Consider the following 18,659-nt stretch of genomic DNA (forward strand, 5'->3'; position numbering starts at 1 on the left):
AGCCCCTGAGGGCCACTCAAGGGCCTAGGGTGAGCCTAGAGGCCTGGCTACCCAAGAAGCAGCCTTGGCAGAACCAACGGCAGGTGCAGGGGAGGTCTGGCTTTGTGGAGCCTCTGGGCAGCCACCAGAGCAGGGCCAGGCAGGAAAGGCTGAGTTGCAACAGTGAGGACACCAAGATGACTCCTTAGAGGGGAAAGCCCCATCCACCAGCCAAATGCAAAGCCTCAGCTGAGGTTAAGGCCTGAAAAAAACTGCTGCCTGAGTAGCCAAGGAGAGACAAAATCTGGGCAAGTGCCCAGGGTCAGGCCAGAGTTGGCCAGGAAAGCAGTGCCCAGCACCCAGTCAGGGCCGTTCCTCCACATACCCCTTTTCCCTGCCACAAGTTTGCCTCCCATTCCTCAGGACCATGCAAGTTCACTAGGGGCAGCCCCAGTCCAGGCTCTCAAGCTATAGGGTGCTGGATGCAGATAGGTAGAGCAGGTATCAGGCTGCACAAGAGCAGTCTAACCTACTAATTGGACTTTCAGAGCCTTGACCCTCCTGCCTCTAAAAGAGGAGGAATATTCCAGTGCAGGACAGATTTAAAAAAAAAAAAATCAGCCAAGACGTGTTAAATGTCTTGTTTCATGCTGGAGGCCTTTCAGAGAGGTGAGGCTTTCACGGAGGGGGATGGGACTGATCCACAGAGGTGGTCCAGCTGACACTAGGGACCCGTGGCACTACTTGCCAGCGGAGTGCCTGGCTCCCTAGAAGCCAGGGAGGTCAATGGAAAGATCCCCCAAATTGGGGTGCAAAGGGGAGAGTTGTCAATCACCTGATAACAACCCCTTTCCAGCGTGACTGTAACATACCTACAGTGCCTACAGAGTTTGGGGTGCCTGGTGTGGACCTCTCCCAGAGTCACTCTACCCACACACTCCTATATATGTGCCACATGAACACCTATGCGTCCTAAAGTGCTGAAGGAAGTAGGGAGGAGTCTGTCCTGAGGATCAATTTTCCCTCTCCTGGAGGGACCAGGGTTGCAGGACAAAGGTGGAAGCCACCTGGGGAAGAGTGGTGCTCCTGGGAGGAAATATGGCCCTGACCCCAGGCAGCCTCAAACTCCTGCTTGGGGCCTATAAGACCCCTGGTTCATGGCTAGTACACTGTCCTCTGCCACTCTGACTGAGAGCTGCCAGCATGACCCAGGTGGGGGTAAATGAGGACAGACTGACGGTAAAGGCTGGAGCATTGTGCACTGAGCATGAAGGTGGAGAGCCTCAGAGAATGTCCCCTGGCCTCTCCTTTCCAACCCAGGAAGCCGGGGCACCAGGAGGTGAGAGCAGGAAGAAATGGACAGACAGGAGACACCTAGCTGTGAGTCCTACTTAATCTGAGAAGGCCAAATGGGACTTGGGTGAGGGAGAGAAGTAGGGCCCGGGACAGAGTCCCAAGGGACAGTGGCCACAGGCAGGTGCTGTGCAGAAAAGCAGAGGAGAGGCAGCCTGGGTGACTCACTAGTCCGGCCACACCTCTCTCCCCGGCTCTCTACCAGCCAAGTGGTCCTGGCACACCCCCTTGTGGCCACAGGGAGGATGGCTTTGTAAACAGCAAGGGGCTCCACTCTTCCTCCCTCTCAATGCCCCACCAGTCTAACCCCTGCCTCAGACTTCTGGTCCCAATCCCCCCCAGCCAGCAATCCCTGGGGGAGGAGGCTACAGGCACCCATAGAGCCACATAGGAATGTGTCATAAAGAATCAAGGTAGACAGGAGTCTGAGAAAGCCAGAATGGAGACAAGGTGGGCTTGACTCTAGTCATGAGGGATTGGTTGGCCGAGGAGCAAGACTGGAGAGACTGGAGAGGAAGTCTGGGCATCCTCAGTCTCCTATGCTTGTTTACTAGCTCAGCCAGATCCTCCCAAGTCTCCAAATCCCTTTATCCAGCTCTCTACCCGACCCCACCCCACCCCCTCTGCTGCCTAATGCTGTATCTTAAAAAAGCAGGTGCTGGGGCACATGCCTGGCTCCGTCAACTCTTGATCTCAAGGTTGTGAGTCTGAGTTCCACGTTGGGTGTAGCGATTTCTTAAAAATAAAAAATAAAAAAAAATAAAAAACACTTAAAAGCAGGTGCTCAATAACCCAGAAACAGGACAATCTATGCCATGGCACACCCCTCCAAGATGGGGACCTTAGCTTTTCCTCCCCTGTACACCAAAGCCCAGCACTCTGCCAGCACAAATAATGAGCTGTCACCCATCTGATCACATAAGTATCTATTGAGCATTCACTCTGGCTAGGCATTGTGCTATTGAATCCTCACAGCCTATAAGCAATTTCATTTTACAGGTGGGCAAATAAGCTTCGAGATGCTAAATCACATGCTTAGCATCACAGAGCTGGCCAGAAAGGAAGCCATGGTCTGCCTGATGCCCTGCCTCAGGTCCCGGCAACCCAGGCTCCTGACCCCAAGCAAGCACAGATGAGTTACAGGAGAGGCCACTACATCATGTCCTCACACCTATTCATTCTTGATGCAGACCCTCCAACAACCTGGAGTGTGTTTGACTGCTGAGCCCAAAGCACAAGAACAGCTACAAGTCAGTAAAAGGGGCTGGGGTGCTGTAGCAGGCACCGTGACTACAGTAGGGTGGCGGAGTGGGAGGTCCGACAGAGGGGCCAGGGACCAAACTATTGGAAGCATATTGGGCACTCAGGGACAAAGGTTCCTTCCATCTCATTTCAAATCTAACAGCCCTGATGTGAGCTTGCTCAGTGTGTGCCACTAAGAAAGAAGGAAGGGTAGACTAATACATTCCAGAAGGGTTTTATGCAAAATATTTAAACTAAGATGTTGGGACCTTTCCTTCTCTACCATCCTGAAACCCTGGTCACACAGAAAGCCTATCTTCAAGAGTCCTGGATGGCTTACATTTGCCTATGCTGACGCCAACTCAAAAGGCCCTAGTCTTGGGTACAGACACTGGCTCCACCTCAGAAACCAGGCCCGAGAAATCACTGAGTAAATCCATGAAAAAGTGTGTTCTCGCCCAGCAGAGCAAGTTCTGACACGACCCCTGGGGCAGGGCTTGTGAAACAGGGGCTAGCAGGTCCCTGTGCTACAGTACATACATACAAAGTGCAAGATGTAATCAGGGAACAGAGAGCAAGAAGGGGGGTGTGGAGCAGGTGAAGAAGGCAAGAGAAAAACAGCTGAATGAGAGGTGAGCAAAACAAAAACCCAGGAGCCCCGGGTCACCAGCCCTCAACTACCATCTGGGCTCTGAGTCTTCAGGTGTAAAGAGAAGGGGCCCAAAGGGGGTTCCGTAAGACACAGAGCAGCCCCACAAGGCTATGAACCAAAATCTGGAAGTCAAATGCCCAGGGTCACCAGCAGAGATCTCATCTTGGGTGGCTGTTGGGTGTGAACAGCTTCTCTGCATACTTACATGTTCTAATTTCCTTTATTTTAGATACCTTTATCAGATGTCTTAAATTATAAAATATTTGTTCACTGCAATACATCCAAAGAGTACATAAAATAAAAATGCACATGTTCCTCCCTAGCCTCTCCGATCCCTCTCTCCAGAGGCTGCTACTCTAGATCAATTGGCATCTGTGCTTCTCAACACTTTTCCATGTGCATATAATATCTTATTAAAATGGGAACACATTAACAATATATTTCTAAATCAGTCCTTATAGAACTCCATGCTTTGCAACACTTGGCATAGTATCCTACGGTAAGGACAGAACATGGTTTATTTAACCACACCCCTGTCGATGAATATCCTGTTGGTTCTAACAGGTTGCTGTTACCACCAAGGCTGGTGTGAACACCTCTATACATGGCATCCTGTGCTAATCTAGAGGGGCACAATCCTGTGAGTGGGGCTATAGGGACGCAAGAGAACAAACATATACAGGCATGTTTTAACAAGGTGGGTAAAACCTGTCCCCCAAAAGGTCCACACTGAGTCACCCTTCCACCAACTTTACTTTTAGAATTAAAAAAAGAAAATACGTTTAGTCAAAAACAAAAACAAAATCACCAGCATGCCCAGTCATGCAACAGAATGCACGGCAGGGATCAGAAGGGGAATCCCTGGCTGTTGCTCTCCCTGCGCCACTTGCCAAATTAGGCTCCACGCCAGGTGTCCTCATCAGACCACACTTGTGTCCACTTGGCCTGTCCTTAAGGCTGTTCCCCAGCCTCCTGGCAGGACTCACGGGCAGCACTGGGCTTCTAAGGGAGACATGCCCTGGCTGCGAGCCAATAGATGGCCAAGTGTGGGCTGAAATGCTGCCAGCCAGCCAACGTACTGACGACTTCCAGATTGGTATCTTTAGTGCTACTTCCCCTGAGCTCCAGACCCACACAGCCACCTCCCTCAGACTCTCCCAACTCAGCACATCTGAGACAGAACACCTCCTCTTCCACCACCCTATCCATACCCCAAACCATCTCCTCCTCTGGTGGAGGACCCACCAATGATCTGTGCCAGCTCATCGATTACTGGGTATCAAGGGTCTCTTCACTCAGCGATGCCACTGCCTAGGGACATGGGACAACACGGATCCTCAAACGCTGAGGGGAACACTTCAGGTGTGTATGGGGCCAGGCCCTCATAGCTCAGAGACTCCAGGTGCTTGTTCCCTTCATTCTGCAGTGCAAACTCTCCTGAGTTATTGCCTTCTCCTAATGCCCCTGAGCTCCTCTCCCTTGTTTGTGGCCAGTGGTATGTCAGGACCGTGTTATCTCTTCCTTCAAAACACATCCGACTCAGAGGAATTTGGACTGAGCTAAGCTCGTCTTCCTGTCCAAACAATGGTCCTCTAACTTCAATAATTCAATACAGTCTCCTTTGACCAACAAAATGCAATATACAAAATATTTCCAGGCAAAACTATAAACAGACATTTCCCACACATTGACCTTGACCCTAACCCTAAGAATCTCTATACCTTCCCTTCTTTTTTTTTTTTTTTTAATCTTTTTACACATCCCTCCTGAACTGTGTGTCCAAGACATCCAAAGCTTTTTCACGAACCAGCCTGATGCACCTACCCATACTCAGCCCTGCACATCCCTGACATGTGTCCTACTCTCTCTTCCCAGTTCCTAAAACTCCTCTGACACCCTATGAAGTTTCATGTTTCTGAGACTGCTAGCGCCATTATTCTTCCCACCTCCTTGGCCTTGCTGATTTTTTTAAATAACAGCTTTACTGAGATATAATTCATATGCTATACAATTTTCCCATTTAAGGTGTATAAGTCAATCGGTCTTAGCATGTTCACAAAATTGTGTGATCATCACGACCATCAATTTTAGAACACTTCGTTCAAAATAAACCCTGTACCCTTTTAGCCATCATTCCCCACCTGCTCCCGTCCCACTAAAATGTACCCTATGCCTACTGTATATTCAATGCTGTCTGTCCATTAGACAGGCACACTTGCCCCCAGGCAAAACCTGTGTGACATATTTTCTTTACCCACTCAGAGGCCCAGTGTGGCAACTGTCTCCTAGGAGTGATGGGAGGGAATGACCATGGTGGGAACAGCTGGCTTCCCTAACTGTTCACCTGGCACCAGGCCCTGCACTTACACTTCACACATGTCTCAAAGAGATGCTATTAATATTTCCCACAGTACAGCTGAGGACAAATGACTTGCCCAAGGTCACAAAGCCAGTAAGCGGCTGAGCTGGGATTAGTTCCCTAGTGAGCTCTGCTCTGTCCATATGTTATCTCTGCCCATACACTCCATGCACTGCTGTCACCTTCTAGTCCCACTCTCCTCTGTTCTCATTAAGGTCACCATGACCTCTAAAAAAAGGTCACCATGACCTCTGAATGGTAAAACCAAGTGGAAGGCTGTCTGACTTTACTTCAATCTCTTGGCCACATTTGGCATTCATCACTGTTTCTTTTTCAGGTTCTCTGCTGGGGCTACCCACCTGTTAGGAGATGCCTTTCACCTTTCTGGAAGGACCCCTTTCCTGGGGGAGGGTCTCATGTTGAGCCTCTCCTCTTCTGACTCTATGCTCTCTCTTGGAGACAGCAGCCACACTACTACCCTGATTCCCAAGGCTGTATCCCAAGTTCACACTCACTCCAGAACACCAAAAATAGCCTGCACATCATCACTCAAATGGCTCACAGACCCCTTAATCCCATCTTTTCAGTCTTTCTCCAAACTTCTTTTCTACATCCCACCATCATTTCACTCTGCCACCTACACAGCTGCCTATGCCAGAGATGAGGACATCAGCTTTGACTTTTCCTTCCTCCTCAGTTCCTTATCCAACCCCTCAAGTCCTATCAATTCCTCTTCCTAAAATTCCCCCACGATCATCCTTGCCCATGCCAAAGGCAAGCTGTCATCATCTCTGACCTGTATTGCTTACAAAACTCTGCAAATTGTTCTTCCCACCTCTGGTATGGCCCCCACCTCCAATCCATTTTTCACACTGCAGGTACATTCTAAAGGACAAGTCCAATAGTTTTACCTGCCCATCCCTCACTCAGGACAAAGCACTTCCTCTACAGCTTTTGCAATCCTTCAAGAGCTGATCTCTGTCTTACTCTGCAGCCACACTCCTAGCCACACCACGACTTGCCACTCCCAGAAGACACCACTTACATTAGCATTTGCAGTTTCACGTGACTAGAGATTGGCCAAGCCCCGCCTACAGTATTGCTTTCTTCTTCCCATAAGACACTGTCTCTTGTGAAAAGATGTTGAAACGCAGAAGGAGATGTTGTAATGAAGACAAGGAACTCAGAACAAAGAGGGATAAAGTGTTCTAGAAGACAGCCAGCACATCATACATAGGGACTCTCAATTATGGTCCCTGAGTATCTAATTCACTAGCTTTCCTCCTCCTGAATATTAATTATATTTCTTTACAAGAAGAAGGAGATGGCCTGACTGGCCTAGGTGCCTCCATTCCAAATTAGAAAACTGGCATCTGGCATCCATCAGCTGAATTGTGACTGCATTAGCTAGCCATATGCTTTTCTCTATTTTCCAAGTTCCTGAGTAAGAAGAGAGCTAATCCAAAGAAAAATCCTGCAAACAATGACCACCCCAGTAGCAATGAGAACTCCTTAGACTCATTCTGATCTAAATACCATTTTCCAATAAAAAGAACCAGGTATCTGGGGCACCTGGGTGGCTCAGTTGGTTGAGCGTCCAACTCTCGCTCAGGTCATGATCTCACGGTCTGTGAGTTCGAGCCCCACATCAGGCTCTGTGCTGACAGCTCAGAGCCTGGAGCCTGCTTCAGATTCTGTGTCTCCCTGTCTCTCTGCCCCTCCCCAGCTCGTGCTCTGTCTCTCTCTGTCAAAAATAAACATTAAAAAAAAAAAAAAAAAGAACCAGGTATCCTAAAAGAAATGATGACAGTAGGTCTGGGTCAGGAAATGTATGAGATAAAATTAGAACGTACTGTGGGGTGCCTGGGTGGCTCAGTCGGTTAAGCATCCGACTCTTTATTTCAGCTCAGGTTATGATCTCACAGTTGTGAGATTGAGACCCAGATTGGGCTTCATGCTGGATGTAGAGTCTGCTTAAGAGTCTCTCTTTCCCTCTGCCCCTTCCCCACGCACGTGTGCGCTCTCTCTCTCTCTCTCTCTCTCTCTCTCTCTCAAAAAAAGAAAAAATTGAACATACTGTCATCTAGGAAGTAAGAAAAGCTCTCAAGGGCTACAGGGTTGTGTCAGAAAGACTTGACAGCCTGGGGCACCTGGGCGGCTCAGTTGGTTAGGCAACCAACTCTCGATTTTGGTTCCAGTCATGGTCTCACGGTTAGTGGGTTCAAGCCCCGAACTCTCAGTGTGGAGCCTGTTTGGGATTCTCTCTCTCTCTCTCTCTCTCTCTCTCTCTCTCTCTCTCTCTCCTTCTCACTCTCTGTCCCTCCCCTACTTGCACATGTGCACTCTCTCTCAAAATAAATAAACTTAAAAAAAAAAAAAGACTCAACAGCCTATTGAATAAGCTCCCACTGGACAAGGGACAATTCAAGCATCAATACAAAGATTGAAAGACAACAAAAAATATCAAAATCCATGTGTGCATTATGATACTATACAAATAAAAAGACCAAACAAACCTCATTAGTCATCTTTGAAGGATTTTGGAGAACCAACTCATTATTTTGAAAATTGATAAATACAGGAAAGAACCAAGCATTTATCCTATCTTGCTTATACAAACTGTATTTCAGGGTTAAAATTAGTAGAAGTTTCCAATCATAGAAGTATTCAAGCTAGCAAATGCAGAAGGAAACATAGGATTAGAAAATCACCATTTTGTAACACCTAATAAAATAATGGTTCTAGGCAATAAATGTCCATGATTCCTTATGTCACAAAAAGAGAAACAACTAGATATTATGTGTCTCCCAATGGAAGTACAAAATCACCTACTAAATATTCTTTTTTTTTTTTTAACGTTTTTTATTTATTTTTGGGACAGAGAGAGACAGAGCATGAACGGGGGAGGGGCAGAGAGAGAGGGAGATACAGAAGCAGAAACAGGCTCCAGGCTCCGAGCCGTCAGCCCAGAGCCTGACGCGGGGCTCGAACTCACGGACCGCGAGATCGTGACCTGGCTGAAGTCGGACGCTTAACCGACTGCGCCACCCAGGCGCCCCTACCTACTAAATATTCTTTTCAAAAAAACTGAACTACAATTTGATCAAGCCTCTAAATCTAACTACCATTTTACAGGAAAAACATGGACAGAGGAACATGTTCAATTATAAACACATCAAGGATGGAGTCAGCAAAACTGAGATGCAAGGGGAAATCCATAAATCAAATGACCCAGTTTCTTCAATAAGTAAAAGGAGGGGTGCCTGGGTGGCTCAGTCGTTTAAGTGTCTGACTTTGACTCAGGTCATGGGTTTCATGGTTCGTGAGTTCAAGCCCTAGGTTGGACTCTGTGCTGACAGCTCAGAGCCTGGAGCCTGCTTTGGATTCTGTGTCTCCCCTTTTCTGTGCCCCTCCCCTGCTCACACTCTGTGTGTGTGTGTGTGTGTGTGTGTGTGTGTGTGTGTGTGTGTGTCAAAAATAAATAAACATTAAACAAAATTTTTTTTAGTAAGTAAAAGGAAAAATAAGAGACAGAGAATCTATATATTAAAAGACCTGAGGCTCCTGGGTGGCTCAATCAGTTAAGTGTCTGACTCTTGGTTTCAGCTCAGGTCATGATTTCACAGTTCATGAGTTCGAGTCCCACATTAGTCCTGCTTGGGATTCTCTCTCTCCCTCTCTCTCTCTCTCTCTCTCTCTCTGCCCCACCCCTGCTTGCTCTCTCTGTGTCTCTCAAAAATAAATAAATAAACTTAAAAAAATTTTTTTTAAAATAAAAGACCTAAGGGGCGCCTGGGTGGCTCAGCTGGTTGAACATCTGACTCCTGATTTTGGCTCAGGTCATGATCTCACGGTTCATGAGATCAAGCCCCATATCGGGCTCTGCACTGAGAGCACAGAGCCTACTTGGGATTCTCTTTCCATCTCTCTCTGCCCCTCCTGCACTCGCACACACTTTCTCTCTAAAAATAAATAAATAAACATTTAAAATAAATGAATGAATGAATGAATGACCTGAGACCACATCAACCAGTTAAAATGAATGGATCATATTTGGATCCTGACTGAAAAAAATCATACGTTTTTTTCAAAGTTTATTTATTTATTTTGAGACAGAGAGAAAGTACGAGTAGGGGAGGGGCAGAAAGAGAGAAGAGAGCAAGAATCCCAAGCATGCTCCGCACCAGTGCAGAGCCCCATGCAGGGCTCGAACCCATGAACTGTGAGATCATGATCTGAGCCGAAGTTTGATGCTCAACAAACTGAGCCACCCAGATGCCCCTGAAACATATCATATTAAAAAAAACACAAACATCTGGGGGGCACCTGGGTGGCTCAGTCAGTTAAGTGTCCAACTTCAGCTCAGGTCATGATCTCGGGGTTCTTGGGTTCAAGCTCCATGTTGGGCTCTGTGCTGACAGCGCTCAGCTGCTTGGAATTCTCTCTCCCTCTCTCTACTCCTTCCTGCCTCTCTCCCCCTTAAAAAAAATTTTAAAAAATCAGAGGTAACCAGAGAAATCCAAACACTAAATGGATATTAGATGATATTAACAAATTATTTTTTCTTTTACAGGAAGAATAATAGTATTGCAGGGTTTTTTAAAAAAATTAGTCACGACCTTTTTCAGAGATATTGAAATATTTACAACTGAAATGATTTGTTGTCTTGGATTTACTGCAAAATAATTTCGGAGTTAGGGAGCAGGAGAGCTATTATTGAAACAAGATTGATAACTGTCATGATGACAAGAATCGATCATTGTTGCAGTTGTATGATTATTACGTATGGGTTCATTCTACTATTCCTTCTAGTTTGTAGATGTTTGACAATATCCATAGTAAATAGTTTTAAAGAGAAAAGAGGAAGGGAGAAACTCCAGAGGCCAGAACTGGAGCCTCGCTCACACCTGAATTTCCCACATCCAGACAGACAAATTAACACCAATGCTCTTAGGCTGAACCCAGGGACAAAGCTAAGAGTTCAGGTTCAGAACTATTATAATCCCTGAAATAGCTGCTTGGCTTGTTTATATGGCCCAGGGGCTGGCACACAGTAGGCCTTCAGGAAGTGTTTCTTGAATGAGCAAACAAACATTTGAACATTGAAGGAACACTATATATGCTCCTAACGTCCGAAATACATCATACAACCCAAAATTTGGCAGGCCTTTGTGGAAGGTGGTGCTCCATACCATCAGTATCTGCCCCCACAGTCGATGCTAAGGAGTCAGAGGCTTCCTCCCCTGGGCTAAGCCTGTTTTTCAAAACAAGGGTCTGGGTTCCCAAAAGATTTGTACCCTTGTCCCCCACAATCTACCACCCAGGGCTTCTTTTGGTCCCTCTGTCCGGCCCAACAATTTCTGCCTTGACATGCTGGTCTCTCTGCCTGAAATGCTCTTCCCCCCAGCTCTCTGCATGGCTGGCTCCTTCTCATTGTTCACATCTCAGCTCAAATATCCTTATCTCAGCAGGGCCTTAAGCCGCCACACTCTCTAAATAAAGTTCCCTTGTGATTCTCTATCACTTCTCCACTGTCACTTTCATGGGTATTGCCTTCAATATGTAATTATATATTTACTTCACTTTAAAATATCATTAACAGGGGTACTTAGCTGGCTCAGTCAGAAGAGCATGTGACTCTTGATCTCAGGGTCATGAGTTCGAGCCTCATGCAGCATGTAGAGATTACTTAAATAAATAAAACTTTTTAAAAAATAAAATAACAATAACAGCAGCTAACACACTGACTCAGCACTTACCATGTGCCAAGTTCATGCTAAGGGCTTTATATGAATTATCTTGTTTAACCTTCACAACCAGGCCATGAAGTAGGTGCCGTTATTAATACCATTTTACACATGATAAAACTCTGGATAGAGATGTTACATGGCCACAGAGCCATGAAGTAGTAGAACTACATTTGTAACTTCTATGCAACACTGATCTCTTAATATCTTCCCCCTGCCCCCACTGACCTCCATCCCCAGACTATGAAGGTCAGGAGAATATCATGCCACAAAATATCTCAGCCCCTATCACAGTACCTGGCATAAAATATGTGCTTCGTAAGTATATGCTGAACAAATGAAAACATTCAAAGTCGGGGCGCCTGGGTGGCGCAGTTGGTTAAGCGTCCGACTTCAGCCAGGTCACGATCTCGCGGTCCGTGAGTTCGAGCCCCGCGTCGGGCTCTGGGCTGATGGCTCAGAGCCTGGAGCCTGTTTCCGATTCTGTGTCTCCCTCTCTCTCTGCCCCTCCCCCGTTCATGCTCTGTCTCTCTCTGTCCCAAAAATAAATAAAAAACGTTGAAAAAAAAAAAATTCAAAGTAATACTGTATGATTTCTCTTTGTGTATCTCTGACCCACCTCCTCTTCCCCAAAATTCCCAGCACAAGACTTAGCTCCCAGAAGGTTCTATACATATCTAGAAACACTCAGAGTTAAAAAGTGCTTTTGAGACCAACCAACTCTGCTCCCTAAGTTTACCAAAAAGATAGGACCTCTCTGGGTTCTTTCCCCTACCTCTGAGTATAGACTATCAAGCAAGATGGACAATGGAGAACATATGAGCTTCAGAGGTCCTAAGAGACTGAGTTCTAGCAGAAGATATCAGTAGCAGAGGCCCTGATGGAGTGGAATCCAGGGAGGAAGGCTAGGGTATGGTGGAGGGTATCCACTTACCCTCTGCCCAATGCCCTGTGCCTTCTGGGAACTGTCCAACACCTGATGCAGATTTCTTTGGAAACCTCGTCACTTCAGGACACACCTACTGATCTCACTAAGGACCAAAAGCTTTGTTAGTCTCCCCTCCCCTCTCTTCTTTCCCCTGGAGATATGAAGGCAAAAACACCCAGCAACAAAGTCCGCTGGTGTCAACTTCAGAAGAAGAGAAGAACTTTATGCAGAGGATAATGGGGTTTCTGGTCACTCCTGCTTCTGGTTATCCCCAGCACCTGAAAGTTTTGAGCATCTCCAACACACAGGATCCCAAGAATCCCAAATTCAATGTTGAGAAACTTCTAGGAAAAGAGCACAGACAACCACAGGAAATGTAACTGGGTGTAGAGGACAACATTCTAGGCTAGCATGACCACAAAGAGGCTCTAACATGGGGTGCTACTGGGGCTGGGCCTTGAAGAGTGGGAATCACTGGGTTTCATGGAGATGAGAAGGACACAGAGGGAATGGCAGGTGCAATGTAGTGGAAACAAGAGCTAGCATTTATCTAGCACATATTCTGTGCTTGTTGCTGGGCTTCATATTCACATGTAAAAGCTTGTTCACATGTAAAAGCTTATGAAATAGTTGATGATAATATACCAGATGAAGAATCTAAGGCCCAGAGGTGTTAAATAACTTGTCTAAGGTAATCCAGTAATTACCAGGGCTGGAATTCAAACTCAAATTTGTCCATCCCTGGGGTCCATCACACCATACGCACCAAGAGTCTCAGGGTGGAATGGCTTGTGTGAGGGAGAGGAGTATGTATGGAAGAGCAAGGGAATCCTTGAATGAGACCCTAAAGATCTAGATGGTATGCCACAAGGCAGGCCATGTGCTGAGCAGTGCTGCAGGAAGAATGCCCTAACACATTTATGGAGGATAATGGTGGAAGGGGCTATTGGGAAGATGGGAACCGAATGCCCCCAGAAGCTCTACACAAAGAGGAAGGACAGGCAACAGCATGAGTGAGGAAAGCCTAGAAAAGAACAAGTTTGCCAAATGTCAGTTGGTAATCAATGGTGTTCACCTTCGGATTTAAGCAAAGAATGATCTCCTTCCAGTCCCAGCCAGTCCACAAAACTCACATTGAATGCCAACTGTATGTCAGGCCCTGCCCCTGGCAGCCTCCCTCATTTCTCCTCCTTTTCCCAGGGAGGAAAATCAGGTGGCTGGCAGGCCCCTACAACCCAGCACCCTGAAGTGATCTCCTCTCTGTCCCACCACCACTTTCAAAAGGGAGAGGAACAGCTTTTCTTGTATATTTATGTTAAAATCACAAAGTCCACAATTATTGTATTTTAATTTCAATAAGTTTTAAAATTTAAAGATATTTATTTTCACTTTGCTGGTCTAGTTTGCAAGATAAACAATAGCTGATTTTTAAAAATTGAATTATCTTTTAACCTCAATAAGTTTTTGATGAGAAAATTGTCTCGGGATGGTAAATCATCTTCCCCCTCCAGCTATCAACCATGGGGCCAGCAGTACCTCTGCTCAAGGCTATCTCTTGAGGATCAGGAATGAGAACTTACATCCCAGCCACAATGCCCTTCACTATCACCTGGGAAAGTGGGGACTCAGGGACACTTTTAATCAGTGAATCTGATGCAGCTGTGCCTTGGGGAATCAAAACCAGTTGAGAGCAGAAGAAAGGGGAACTCATCTTCCCATCATTCTTGTGCTTTTTAAAATTTTTGTTCCAAGAGCAACCTTCTTGCTGAGGAGGTGGGATTTATTAGCCAAATACAAGTATAGGAACTTGGAGGGTCACCTCTTGCTCCCCGAATCACTGCCTTCAGAAGACTCTGCACAGCCAGTGGTTCGGGGATGGGAGGAAACTCTCACTAGGTTGGCTCAGTGATTCCCCAGAAAGGCTCACCCCGCCGACCAGGACTAAGACACAGTGATCCAATATGCCTCGATGTATGTCAGGAGGGAAGTAGAGGACTTTTCCGCTTAGGTTTCCTAAACGTTGCCACGGGGCAGTTCTCTGGCCACCTCAGAGTAAAGAGGTTTGGATGGACACCTCTCGCATCGACCAACCACTCTCGAGAGACCCTCTTTTCCAAACTACACGGCAGGCATAAGGGGGAAGAGGCTGCCCCAAACGGAGGCTAACCACTGTTTTTCCTTTTTAAAGACTTGGTTGCGTTTGGGCCCGCGCGGAGCCACAGGTCGAGGCAGATTCCCTTCTGGGGCCCCCGCCATCGGCCCTTGGATTCCCAGCGAGACCTCTTAGGCCCTTCGAGAACCCCCGCCTCCGGCTTCCCCGCCCAGATCTCGGAACCCTGAGGCCTGGGCTAGTCTCCTTGCCGGCCTTTCAAGGCCCAGCCGTCCGGCCCCGCGGCTCACCCTCGAGCGTCTCGCACTGCACCAGGTTGAGGTAGTCCGCCTGGCTGAGCACCCCGGCCTTCAAGCCGCGCACCAGTCCCTCCAAGTAGCCATTGTCCACGTTGAAGTAAAGCTCCGGGAAGAACGACATGGCTGCGGCGCGGGCGACGAGACCGGAGAACCCCGATCGGCCGGCAGACAGCACGATTCCAAGATCAGCTGACGTAGCGCCAGCAGAGGACTGTCAAGCAGGTCAGGTGATGAGCGAACGTATCACGTGACCACAACGGGGCGGAGCCCTAGTGGCTCCCGACTTCCGGGTGGTTTCATACGAATGCATTGCGCAAGTATGGGCCCTCTGGCGCCTGCGCGGCTAGGGTTGGCTTGCCTCTCGCTTCGGGGCTTGACCTGCTTGGAGTGTCGGAGGCCGGCCGCGTGGTGGCGCACGTGGCCGCGAGGATTCGAGTGGGCCCTCTAGCTTTCTAGTGGGCCCTCTAGGGTCTGGTAGACCTGACACTAAGGGGCAGGAGGAGTTAAGATGGGAGTGAGTGGTGGTTCTTATGCTTGGAAATATTCCATACTGTTGAGTCAGTCTTATCCCGAAAGGAACTACGGTTGGCGGCGGGGGGAGAGGGCAGGCTTCGCTGCGGTCGCACGTCCAGTTAGCTGCAAGCCGACCCTAGACCCTAATGCTTACTGGCCAGCCTGGAGTTACAGCCCCTATGTGCACCGCGCGCTGCACCCGCATTTATTGTACAAGATTATGGAAGGCTGGAGCCCGGCCCTTTTCTGGCTCCCCAGCTGTGCCTGGCACCATGAAAGCATGCATGTAAGTGATTCAGATGATGGTAACCTAGACCCTGCGGTAGGTGTGTGTGTGTGGTTTCTTGGCTTGGCGGCAACCCCACTCCTGCTGTGACTTCCATGACCTCCCTCCTCCGACGGCCACGTTCGAAATAACGCCACAGCCTTGGGGTTGGTCCCAACCTTTATTCGCTACCCCTGTTCAGCCTCGACCCCATGTCGGCCCGCTAGGTACGGCTGCAGGGGATCGTGGCAGTACCCAGCTTGCGGCAATAGCAGAAGGCGTTGAAGAAACGGCAGTAGCATGTGGCACATGGGTCGCAACACGATACCTGGTGTCCCAGACAGGACTCCTGCAGCCTTACACAGCGTCGCGGGGAGCGTGGCTCGCGGCCCTCCGGATCTAGTACCTACAGGAGTTGGGGAGCAGGAATGTAGGCATGGGCCTCCAAAGGCAGGTGCAGGGATCTCACCTACCTCAGTCCAGGCTGGATGGCAGTGGAGCATGGAGAGAATGGTCTGCAGTATCACCTCAGGTGAGGGTGTCATGAGGTGGAGAGTGGGGATGATTGTTTGCCTGATGTCCCCTCCCAAGGTCTGTGGCCTCACCCCTTTCCCTGAGCAATTACCTCTGTCAAGGCCTCAGCCTCCTGTAGCAGAGCTTCTATGGACTGTTCTGCACTTGTCCGTTTCAGTGGAGGCTGCCGGCCCAGGCCTGGAATAGATGATGTGAGGCCAGAGCCCTGCCCGCCTCCCCGCACACCCCCCCACCCCCCCGCCCATGCACAAAACACCCACCTCCCAGGTCTGGGATAGGAAAGGGGGAAGGAGGGCTCATACCAAGCAGGATAATTTGTGGCCAGAGATATCCAGGCTCCACCCAGCTCCACCCCTGCCCATACTGACCTGGCAGCTCTGGGAACAGGGCCTGGTCAGGCCTTCTGATGCCTTCCAGAGGGGCCAAGCCCCTCTGAGCTTCCTGCATAGGGGGAAGTGTCAGCAGCAGGGCCCAGCTCAGCAGCACTGCAGTCAGCATGACCTGACCATCAGGAAGACCCACCACTTAGTCCTTCCTCATCCTTGATGCACCCTCCAGGTGCCCTACCCCAGAGAGAGACCTCCCAAAGAGCAGGAGTCTCTGCCCAACCAGAGGACTTACCTCTGCTTGCTGGATCCTTGCCTGGAGAGTTTCTGGCCACCCTGAGCCCACAGCTTATATGTCAGGGTCTAATGAAGGCCCCACACGTGACTGCTGCCTGCAGCCAGGGCATGAAGGTGGGGGCATAGCTCAGGCCTCTCTCCCTACACCTGGGTTTTTGGGTGCTCTGTAAGAGGGGTGCCCAGCTCTAATTTTTGGTGAGGTCCCCACGTGCTAATCAAAGTTTGGGAACAAGAGAGGGTGCCCAGAACCCCCAAATTTCTGCAGGACAGGGACCTGGGTAGGGATGGGGAGGTTGGACAGGCTGGAGCCATTAGCAATAACAAGGCAGGCAGCCCTGAGAACTTAATTTAATTTGTGGCCCCGGAGATGCTCACTCAGACCCTGTGTGGCATGTTGTTTCCTTTGCTTCCAGGAATTTTGGTCAAGGGCATTGAAGAGGGTGATGGGCCAGTGGCCAGAGTGGGGTGCAGACCTAAACCCTGGGGGTTTTTTGGAGGGAAAAAGGAGGGGAGAAGTCCACTTAGCCAAAACCAGGCCCTCCTGCCTCCATTCCTGGTCCTCCCCCCCCCCCACCCCCGTGTCCCTCCAAGCTTCTCCAAGACCCCCACCCTTGCTTCTTCTCCCAAACCCTTTTCCGCCTGGGGTTCCTGGAAGCCAAGGAGGCAGAACGGACTGTTCCCTGGGTGGGCGAGCAGCTTCAAAGTAAAAAGCTTTCAGGCCGCCTGTCTCATTAGTGCTAATGGCTGTTCCTTTCCGCCCTGCTTTGTCAGGCCTGTGCCCACGCCTGGTCTCATCAGCATGAGGCCAGGGTGAGGACTGCCCGTTTGTGAAGATGGTAGAACACAAAGGACCCCACCTGCCTCTGCTTTCCCTCTCCCCTCTGGAGGCCTCTAACATACACTTGCCCATCAGGGAAAGGGGTACAGGCTGAATCACCTTTAAGGCCTCACTGTACAAACAGCTGGTCTGGGCCAGTAGGAGGATGAAGAGGCTGTTGGGGTTTGCCATCTGGGTTCACGCAGGCTATTCTGCCCAGGATGAAGCCTGAGGAAGTCCTCCCAACAGCGGGTGTAAACCATATATTATCACCTGACAGCCTTTGGCCTTCGGCACCAACAATCACTCTTGGGGTTTGGTTGCATGGGGAGGCACCCCTCTGCAGATGGTGGAGCTGTGGCAGCTCCTTTCACAGATGGGCACTGATGTCTATTCTGGGATCGGACTGGCACTGGGCTCACTTGTGGTTGACACAAGGTAACAGTCCTAGGAGCTCGGAGAGTCACATACTACTGCCCAGAGGGAGGAGGCTAGGAAGTGAGGGAAAGCCTCAATGAAGAGCTGGTCCCTGGATAATCCAGCAAAGGGCCAACCCTGTTTCTCCCCCTGACAATGCTACTGGCTATTTTGGTGACTCTGTCATAAAGTTGACCTGGTGTCGAGGCCTCCCTGGCAACGGACATTGACCTTTATTTCCCAGAGGCTACAGCTGGGCACAGTCGTCTACCCCAGGGCTTTCTCTTCTCAGAGTGGTGTCAGGCACCAAGATCAGGCCCCCATCTTGGTGGGGCCACTTGGAGCTCAAGAAGGGCAACGCATGAAACATACCTGAAGCACATTCCCCAAACCTTGTCCCCTGGCCCCATCCTTGGAGATTGTGGCTGAAGAGCTGGTGGTGGGGAGCAGGGACTGCATGTGGATTTTGGAAAGGTGCCCTAGATGAGTTGAGGTAAGGGCTGTGAGCACTTGCCTGAGCCTGATCAGCATCCATGCTGAGAATAGTTCTTCCTGTTCCAGGGGACAACAGGGGGAGGTTGGTCACCCCACCAAGGCCCTCAGTGTCTTTGCTCATCTATAGAGCGATGACTGTCTTCACCTGGATGTGTGCAGGTGAAGACATGGACAGTGATGGACAAGGACTGAAGCAATCCTAAGGGCATCCCAGGTCTCTAGTCAAGTCCAATGGGGGAGACAGTTGAGAAAAACAACCATCAAAACACAGTAGAATGATGAGAGAATTATAAACATTGGACATTGGATGATGTTAAGGAATAATT

The 18,659-nt window shown here is 49.0% G+C and overlaps 2 protein-coding genes across 4 annotated transcripts in view; both read right to left on the reverse strand.

Moving 5' to 3' along the window:
• ATP6V0D1 (ATPase H+ transporting V0 subunit d1) overlaps positions 1-14,890 on the reverse strand; it is a 39,619-nt gene extending 24,729 nt beyond the window's left edge. The window contains exon 1 of the mRNA XM_058709190.1: positions 14,661-14,890. Within this exon, the coding sequence (XP_058565173.1) occupies positions 14,661-14,790 (130 nt within the window). The 5' untranslated portion in view covers positions 14,791-14,890. The remainder of the gene's footprint in view (positions 1-14,660) is intronic.
• Positions 14,891-15,609: 719 nt separating this feature from the next.
• On the reverse strand, positions 15,610-18,418 carry AGRP (agouti related neuropeptide). Of its 3 annotated transcripts, none has more exons than XM_058707472.1 (5): positions 17,542-18,418; positions 16,603-16,699; positions 16,350-16,482; positions 16,073-16,158; positions 15,610-15,853 (listed from the first exon to the last, which is right to left on the reverse strand). In XM_058707472.1, the coding sequence occupies exons 3-5, from the start codon at positions 16,477-16,479 to the stop codon at positions 15,671-15,673; spliced, it is 399 nt and encodes a 132-aa protein (XP_058563455.1). In that variant the 5' UTR covers positions 16,480-16,482; positions 16,603-16,699; positions 17,542-18,418; the 3' UTR covers positions 15,610-15,670. The 3 variants fall into 3 exon arrangements, with proteins under 3 accessions (XP_058563455.1, XP_058563453.1, XP_058563454.1); XM_058707470.1 differs by having other exon boundaries at positions 16,603-17,084; XM_058707471.1 differs by lacking the exon at positions 17,542-18,418 and having other exon boundaries at positions 16,603-17,152.
• Positions 18,419-18,659: the final 241 nt, after the last annotated feature.

This window comes from Neofelis nebulosa, chromosome 17 (assembly GCF_028018385.1).
Source record: "Neofelis nebulosa isolate mNeoNeb1 chromosome 17, mNeoNeb1.pri, whole genome shotgun sequence".
Lineage (NCBI taxonomy): Eukaryota > Metazoa > Chordata > Mammalia > Carnivora > Felidae > Neofelis > Neofelis nebulosa.